At 31.9% G+C, this 9,773-nt stretch overlaps 1 protein-coding gene across 1 annotated transcript; it reads left to right on the top strand.

Annotated features, from left to right (window-relative positions):
* Positions 1–5,438: 5,438 nt before the first annotated feature.
* LOC133297632 (protein NEGATIVE GRAVITROPIC RESPONSE OF ROOTS-like) lies at positions 5,439–9,099 on the top strand. The gene is made up of 4 exons (XM_061496799.1): positions 5,439–5,511; positions 8,157–8,674; positions 8,808–8,964; positions 9,080–9,099. The coding sequence occupies exons 1-4, from the start codon at positions 5,451–5,453 to the stop codon at positions 9,097–9,099; spliced, it is 756 nt and encodes a 251-aa protein (XP_061352783.1). The 5' UTR covers positions 5,439–5,450.
* Positions 9,100–9,773: the final 674 nt, after the last annotated feature.

The raw sequence follows: 9,773 nt of genomic DNA, 5'->3' as shown, positions 1-9,773 counted from the left end.
AACCATTTACATTTTTATAGGGCCAAGTGCGTAAGTTTCCAGAATTAGTAAGTTTACTTTGAGGCTACTTACTTTACATGGTATGATTCCCAAATCCCATGCATCTACTTGATTCCATATCTCACATGGTTTGCCTCATAAAAGGTTATATCTTGGCAAAATTTATTCTTTTAAGCACTCCTCCCTTCCCTGCATCTCGAGGACTTTTATATTCTGGACAACTTATTTTAAGCCTGTGTAAGACGTGCGCAGTGAGATTACCATAAAATTTTAATTTTTCGTACTGAAAATGTGAAGTAGCACTGGTTTTTATATTATTATTAGGTTTACTTTTAATTTGCATAAAATCGCATCACTAATTGTTTACACGAATTTATATTCAATGTTCCCTCACAATCTTAGAAGAAGTGACTCGAGTGATGAACAATCTTAAACTCAACTGATAATCTTCCTAATGTTATGAAGGATTTAGGTACCTTTGAGAAGTAAGAATACCAAAAAAAAAAAAAAAGTACCTTTGAGAAGGGGCAACCTTAATATCAGAATGAGGATTGTCCCACAACTAATAAGTGTAGAAAAATCATGAAAGGAAATCAAATTTTCTTGCACACACCACAAGAGAAAAGATATATATGCAGTAAGAAAATCGCATGAATGTAATTTCCTGCAAATACAACGTGGCAGAAAAGATTGCGCCAGAAATTATAATCCACTGGATGCTGGCCGTTGGATATTTCCAGCTGAATAAACATGTCAAAGATTTTCGGTGGCGAAATCAACAATTTTGTCTGCTAATTTTTTTTAGTAGATCTCATATCAGAAAGAGTACTTAACATTAACTCTAAATTTGACATGATTATATTTTTTTCGTTAATTATTAGGATGATAAACATTTTAGTAATAAATATTTTCGGACAACGGATGTGATAAAATGTTTAAGCAGAGACAGTGAAGATACTTCCATCTTTTATAAAGAAGTGAAAGAAAATAAAATATAAAAACAAAAAGGAGTAAAAAATTGTACCACTAAAATAATTATATATTTTTATATTAAAAAAAGGAAAAAATGTTTTTCTGTCATAGGAGAAAAAAATTTCTCCTGAAATTCCAAAACGATGTTGTTTTGAGATATATAATAAAAAATAAAAAGTATTTTAAAAATTTTACTTTCCTATTGTAACATTTATTTTACTAAAATGTCATTTATTTTTTATTTTAAACCTCAAAACTACGTCGTTTTAAAATTGTAAGTGATAACTTCATCTCCTATAATAGGAGAAATATTAATTCCTTAAAATAATTAATCGAAGATAAGACTTATGATGGATAAACCGAGGATTAAAATGAAGTTTAAAATCAGTGCATTTTTGCCCGCCGCGGGGGGGGGGGGGGAGATAAAATTGTTAAAGAAACTCAAAACTAAACATCCCTAAGACCCTAAGGTTCTTTTCATTGATATTATGTTTTAATTTTATTTACATTTATAAATGGAAAACCAGTTACTGCAGAGAAATTATCTGCATTTATTCCCAAAACGACGTCGTTTTGGTATTGAAATCTTTAAAAAGTATAAATATAAAGATTATTATAACTCTGAAATAAATTAAAATTATAAAAACACCATGATTTTCGTCCCAAAACAACGTCGTATTAGGCTTACTGCAGATAACTTATCTGCATTAACTGCAAAAAAAAACGAACCATTTATAAATTTAATACAAGGCTTATCAATGTTTTTATAAAGGGAAAATATACTCTTATGTTGTAGGAAAGTGTTTTTCTCTCCTACACATACATCGATTTTCGTGTTTTTTTTTTATAAGTGAGTGGGTCCCATACATGATTGTTTCTATAGCATGAGAGAGCTTCTCTCCTATTACATGAGATTAATAAACCCTTTTATAAATGTATATAATATAAAGGTAAAGGATTTCTCCAGTCAATAGAGATAAGTTATCTTCAATAAGCACAAAACGACGTCGTTTTGGGGCAGAAATTAAAGTACTTTTGTAATTATAATATGAGTAAATACTTTTTTTGATCCTCAGCAAATTTCACAATACCCGCTTAGTCCCTAGCAAATAAAAAGTCTATTCGTGGTCCCTAAGAAATTCAAAGTGGACCCATTTAGTTGAAATCGTAATCCCTCACAAATTGAAAAAAAGACCCACATTAATCCCTCAAAAGGACTAAAATGTGTCCACTTTGAATTTCTTAGGGACCACGAATAACCCATTTATTTGCTAGGGACTAAAGCGGGCATCGTAAAATTTGCTGAGGACCGAAAATGGTATTTACTCTTATAATATATTGCAGGGTTATATTAGTCTTTATCATTATAATTTTTTAATCTTATAACCCAAAACAACGTCATTTTGAGCTCACTGGAGATAACTTTATCTCCGGTGACTGGAGAAATACTTTTCCCATAATATAAACCTATTAACAAATATTTTGCTTAGTAAAATTTGTTTAAATAATATAAACCATTCAAAATTCCCTCACCCAACACTTTAAGTTCTTTCTTGAAATGGTTCTTTACATGATATCTACTCTTCAAGCCCAATGGACTCTTGCGTGAGGGGATGCATTAAAAAATAATATAAACTATTAAAAGGGCCATCACCCAACACCTTGATTTTGGGTTGAAGTGGTTCTTTATATGATTTCAGAATTTTGGTGTCCCGGGACCAATCCTCGCCCCCTCCCCCCATTTTCTGCTCTCTTGTGAGAGGCGTGTTGGAAATATATAAGTCTGCCTCACCCAACAAAGCTTTTGAATTGAATTAATTCTTTATATATCTAATTTTAAAATTTTTAATTGGGGTTTAATTTAATGGACGGTTTATATAGTGCGATTCATAATTCAGTTCGTATGATTTTTGGGGGATTTTTTTTTTTCGGGGTATTTTGGGATGTCTTTATTTGATCTTCCTGGATAACACGAAGAAGATTTATAGACCGTATTGTTGGCAGTGGCACAACACTACCTTGAACATTTTGAGGAGGCCCTTAATTGATGGTGTTAATATGGGTTCCTCTAAGTCACCTTAATGCTACTATATCATTTCCAGATGCGATTTCACCCATGCTTCATTGTCTCCTCGAGATGACTCATTCCTCTTCATATGAGTTTTCTCCATAAGATGTGAGCTCAAAATTCCTCTTTTATAGTATGGTTTGGTCTCGCACAAAGATACATTCAAGGTTACATGCAACAATGAAAGAGTGGATGAATAAACACCATGAAAATCAAATAAATATATTTTGTTAAAAGCAAATGGATCAAATAAAAAAATGTAGAACTTCATATTTTAGGGAACTCAGTAGCAGAATAATGGGATAGGTTACATAGAATGATACTGCCATAATACCATCTTAAAATCATAACGGTTTGAGTACCGACGAAGGAAGCAGATAGAGAGAACAATATTCTATATCAATATCTATAGATGCGATGTACGTAAAAGATAAATCAATAATTTTTATTTATGCTAAATTAAAAAATCATGAAATAAGGAAACAAATCATCTCAATAATTTGGCCTATAAACATAATTAATGCTAATTTAATTTCTATCAAATAAGATTAATTAATTAACATCAATCTAAATGAATATCTATCATAATCTCCCCCGAATCATATTTCTGAAATTATGTTGTCCGTATTTTTTTCTTTCTGAAAAGAAGAAATATTCTTGTCAAGACCGAGATCGGCAAAAATATCAATTTGTGTGAAGCTAGTAACGATTTAGCTAGCTCTGAATCCTCAATGTTATACATTACAGCCAAGCTCACGCAATTCCAGTTATGGAGTCGATGTACTAAAAAGACTAGCTAGTTTATAATTGGAGCAGGTGAAATCCAGGAACCGGTCCGGTAAGGGAGCGACATTCCCATGCGAGTGTGGGTGCTCCTCCTTGTTTCAAATGTCGCACATAGTCTTACTTATATATGGTATGAACATTCATCCTTATTTTCTGACTTGTTTTCTCTGGGCTCAGCCCATATATCCCGTTTACATTAGATAAGATAATTTGTCTCCGACATATTTTTAAGATTATTTCATCAATATACAACTACATTAATATTCTTTCCACTTTTCTTTTTCCACCAATAATTACAAATTAAAATATTCATCAGTTGCTAAGAAAAGGGAAAGTTGGCTCACCTTCCAAGTTCCAAGACCACATGCCCAATCTGCGTATCCACGTTACCAAATAATATCAGATTCTATCACGAATATTTGAATCATGCGGCTTTCGCACAAATCTAACCATATTAATGGGTCCTAGTACAATTGTGATATGCAACCAAACCGACAAAAACTAGACTATGCGCGCAATTGTAGCTTCGTGGTACGAAAATTGAGTAATATTCTAGTCTTGTGGGACTTCGAAGAGTGAGTTTACACAACAGGAAATCCATATATATAGCTTTTGATGACACGTTTCGCTAAAGAACATGTTGAAATTTTGTATACGTAAGAAGAGCTAGCCAAGTATCGTATTTGGGATGGTTCGGTAGCCATTCTTTTTTAATTGAAATTTGGTGAATCCTAATCTGCTCTTTTTTCAGTTAAGTTTGAATATAAACCTACAAGTTAGTAAAATTTATGCTTAAGCATTTAGATGTTCTCCTAATGAAGTTCCCGCGATGAATCTACTGTATATTAGGATGACACAAAGCTCCTACTTAGAATCATAAATATTCTCACCGACCCAGGTGTTGTTGATAAAGGAAGAAAACTCAAATGAATTCTGAAGTGATTAATATGAATGTAAGAGGAGAATGTCTTTTATGCTCTATATAAATTAATATGCTTGGGGATAAGGGTATAAAATAATAGATAATATATAATTAAAGAAAGATAAAAGGGAAAGGAATGAAGGAAGATTGGTCAGATACAGAGACAGAGATTGGGAAGGGAGAATGGTTAAGTAGTGAGCCGGTAAATTAGGCCGTGTTTGGGGACTTGAACCAAAAGAGAAATCAGGCTACGGTCTATTTGGCCATGAAATTCAACAAATTCACATCTTAATTTTCTAATCCCAAAGCACAGACCTCACACTCATTGGTATCCAAAGAACTTCACTTGGTTAAAAAGTGCCTCCTTTACACTTCCCTCACCTGCCCCTCCCTCTCACCGTCACTATCTTCCAGCCACCATTACCACCTTTTCTCCTCACCTTACATATGTTTTTTTTTTTTCTAACTTGCTGGCAGTTTCACATTAGGCACCTAAGCCCATTCATTCCCTGCTTTCACAATGAAGGCAAGTCTCCTCACTACCTCCTCCACCACTCTCTCTCTCTCTCTAGCTCTCTCTTTTTCTCTCATGCAAAGGCAGAGATTATTATTATCTTATATTAGTTCATGTTATTATGTGTTGCTATAACATTACCAGAATGTTTTTGTTTTTGTTTTTGTCATTTGCAGTTCCTCAGCTGGATGCAAAATAAATTTGGTGGAAAACAAGATAACAAAAAGTCAAACACATATTCAACTACTTGTAAGTAATTACACTTTATTAGTTAGTTGAATTGTATCGTTAGTTTTGGTCAGTTAGTTTAGTTAGTTTTCAGATAATTGAAATTCTGCTATATCAGTTGTAATAAACCTGTATATATATAATCCTGTTGGAGAATCAATGAATCATCTCTTTCACTCTCACTACCAGAATCAATATAAGTCTTCTATTTCTTTATTAATGTTTATTTTTCTGTTGTTTCTCCCTGAGTTAATGCTTGATATTTCTAGCATGACCAATACGTTGTAAGAATATCCATTGCCTGATACCCATACAAGCAGTCTCTCTTAAGGAAAGGATGACAAAAATGAAAACATATACATATATATTGGGCAGATTATATTTATAAATTTTTTTGTTTACAAATTATACTATGTAGGTCCGGTCCTACATTAATCACAGTGTACGACCTGTCCTACATTAGTGTAATTGCAAAAAAAATTTATAAAACGGATCATGTCCCAATATATATATATATATATATATATAGAGGAACATATGTTTGAATGTATTACATATTTTACCGGCATCAAAAGGGTATATTCTTATACATGTCAATCAATAAAGTCATTTAAAAGTTTAACTTGTATTTGTGAGCGCATGGTTGGGAATGGTTCATACTTTCAAAAATATATATTTCATTCACGAATAAAACAGTTATATGTCTCATCACACTCGAATACAAGGGGTTAATATTTCTCATGTTATAATAGAAAATAAATTTTATTTCATACACATATATTAAAATGTGTGGGGCACATATAATTTCATGTGAGAAGAAGAGAAGAAAAGAAAACATGAGTCTCGTATACTTTTTATATAAGTATAACACATAAATTTATTTCTTAAGACACAATAAACCCATATTCCACAATTTTGTTCACATTTTTTTGCTTCCTTTCGTCAAATGTTAGCTTTTGAACTTTTGTACTTTGTTGTTCAATATAAAGAAACCAAACATCTTTGGTTGCTTGTGCGACCAGATCTATTAAGAAAGTGATCCAGAAATGAGATCTATCTTATTTATTTGTATTTGAATTGCACCCTGTGCATCTTTATCCATTTGAAATTTTAACCTTTTAATCTCAGATCCTAAATCAGAAAAATCCAAGATGAAATGAGGTTTTTTTTGGTACAAATGAAAAAATCACGCTCTCTTTTTTGAAACAAAAGAAAAAATCACTCTGAAACTTCATTTCAGGGTTTAAGATAATATTTCAGTCGATTTTTAAGGATCTAAATTGCCATATGCGGTCATTTTTTGATATCCCGAGACTTTTCTTCTTCGATTAGTGTACCAACTTTCCCATAGTGTAGGAGTTGAATAGGATAATCTTTAGTTGTCCAATAATATAATCGCTTAAGTAGTTTTTATTTTTAAGTATTTTAGCAGACAAAATGACTTAACGAAGCTGGACATAAGGAACACTATTTGTCTACTGTCTAGAGACATATTCTGGTATTATTTCAACTTTTTAGTATTGGCTGTTCCTGCACAAATACCTAAACATTTTTTTAATTGTTCGTTTAATCTTAACTGCTCTATAATTTGAGTTCGACTCCGTGTTTATTATTATTGTTATTATTATTATTATTATTAAAAAAGGATATATTTTGTGAATTTTATAATATCAAGAGAAACTTTACTTTGGTAAAGTGTCACCTAATTGAGACCTGATGTTAAATCGTGAAAAGTAAATACAAATATTATACTAAGAATGTGTGAAATTTATGTAATAGTTAAACATTTGTTGAGTGTTTAAATTAACTTATTTTAAAAGGATAAAATTTTATAATCGAAATAGTTTTGAAAAAATAATTTTTTTTTTTATAAAATGACAATCAAGATTGTAATTTGAGTTGGATTACACATTATTTTAAATTGACTAGAAAATAACATTGGGTTTATCTTACGGGTGCTGTAAACCCCTGCTTTTAGGTTTAAATTATCCTTAAATTTTAAATTAACTTTTGAATATTTTTTATTTACTTAAGGAAGAAAGTACTCAATATCTTTTGAATTTTTAAGCTGTTAATTTTTTTATTTTAATTGAAAGTTTTTAATATTTCTGAATTTATAAGATATTAATTGTTTCTACATTTTTATTAATATTTTTTATTTTAATTCCTACTCTTAGCTCATTAACCAATGCCTTATCGTACCTAAATTTGCATTTTCATGTTGTATATTAAATTTGATAATAAACAGTATAAAACTAAACTAAATTTAACCTTCAAAATTATTTGGTTTTCATCTCATTTTCTATCATCCAAATTATATTATTTATATCCCTAGGAATTAATTTTTCATATACAATTAAAATTTAACAGTTTTGTTTACCAAAAAAAAAAAAATTAACAGTTTTCGAATTTGATTATCAAAATAAGTTGTTCAAAAAGTGAATTCAAATTATTTTCAGGAAGCTCCCGCTTTCCTAACAAGTTATAACTTATAATTCAGGTGTGCATAATAAAATAATGTGGGTTTTATAAGGGACTTGATTGGTGAACGCCTTAACAAAGTTTGTGATTTTATTATTTTTTTCTCATTTTGTTAAATTCTATATAGCATCCCTTTGGCTTTGTTGTGAATCTTAAAAAATGGTCTAATTGAACTGTGTGCACAGATCATACAAAACAAGAGCCTCGAGAAGAATTCAGCGATTGGCCTCATGGTTTACTAGCAATTGGAACATTTGGAAATAACAATGAAATCAAAGAAAACCCAGAGAAGCATGTTATTAAAGAGGATCCTTCCTCATCAGAGGAAATAGCAGACTTCACTCCAGAAGAAATTGGAAAACTACAAAAAGAGTTAACTAAACTCTTGAGACGAAAATCCCAAGCGGAAAAGGAAATTGTTGAGCTTCCTCTGGACAGATTTCTTAATTGCCCGTCAAGCTTGGAGGTTGATAGGAGAATCAGTAATGCACTTTGCAGTGATTCAGAAGATAAAGAAGAAGATATTGAGAAGACACTCAGCGTCATACTTGGTAAATTCAAGGAGATTTGCGCAGATAACAGCAAGAAACCAATTGGGAAGAAATCAATTTCATTCCTGCTGAAAAAGATGTTCGTCTGTAGAAGTGGATTTGCTCCAGCACCCAGTCTTAGAGATACCCTCCAAGAATCCAAAATGGAGAAGGTACGCATGATCATCTGTCTCAGACTCAGACAGCAGCTAGCTTGCATCTCTCTCTCTCTCTCTCTATATATATATATATATATATATTAATTTATCTGGCTAACTGTGATAATTATATATGTACGTATACAAGCTTTTAAGGACAATTCTTCACAAGAAAATATACTCCCAAAATTATTCTGGGGCATCATCTTCAATCAAGAAGTACCTAAAAGACAAGAAGGTGCCAAAGGATGATGCAGAGGAGAGAGCAGATGATGGCTGTAAATGGGTCAAGACTGATTCTGAATGTAACTTCATATGACTCTTTATATGCCTGCCAATTGCCATCTTATAGCTAGACACGTACGTACGACTGGAGCGGCTCAGTGTCACACACTAACGAGATCCTCTTTCCTCTTGCAGATATTGTTTTAGAGATTTAAATCTGCCTCAAATTTTCGTGGCTCTTCTTTTGCATGTTCAGGTAAACTACCCTGGCTATGAGACTGTGAACACAGCAAACAGTGCTAGTGTCTTTCACACATTTTATTATTAGTTTCTCAGTCTTCATAATACAATAAATTCGCAAACTTACAATTTATTTTTGCCTCAGATTCAAGCAACAAGTCGACAAAGATATACTAACGATGATGAGGGGTATGAAGGGGGAGCTAGCTCTCTCTCTTTTTTTCTTTTTTTTTCTTTTCTTTTTAAACGGAGTTTATGTGTGATCTTGCACCAAGAAATGAGTGGTTCGGATCTGCAGTATCTCTGTTTTGTTAACGGTGCTTCCCTTTTTCCCTCTCTTTTTTTCATAGTTGTTTCTGCCGATGCAGAGCAACTCATGTTACACTAAATCGTAAAAAGGATAACTGATATGCAGGGGCAAAGCTACACATTCTGAACACTTCTCATCCTATTTTTAATCACACTTCTTTATCTGCTCTGCTTGTAATATGATTGGGAATGAATAATATTCAGTTTTATTGGTTTGATATGATGTTGTTCTGCTGACATGCTGGCAAATTTTAGCTTTTCTGAATGAAAACCTTTTTTTGTCTTTGAATTTTCTCCCTTTTATTATTTATTGGGGCTACTGTAGTTGTCTCAGGAAATT

This window comes from Gastrolobium bilobum, unplaced genomic scaffold (assembly GCF_033153095.1).
Source record: "Gastrolobium bilobum isolate Gb01-03AN ecotype WA unplaced genomic scaffold, APGP_CSIRO_Gbil_v1 utg18271, whole genome shotgun sequence".
NCBI classification, from domain to species: domain Eukaryota; kingdom Viridiplantae; phylum Streptophyta; class Magnoliopsida; order Fabales; family Fabaceae; genus Gastrolobium; species Gastrolobium bilobum.
Note: the sequence above shows the minus strand (reverse complement) of the source record. Positions and strands in the feature narration are given on the sequence as shown.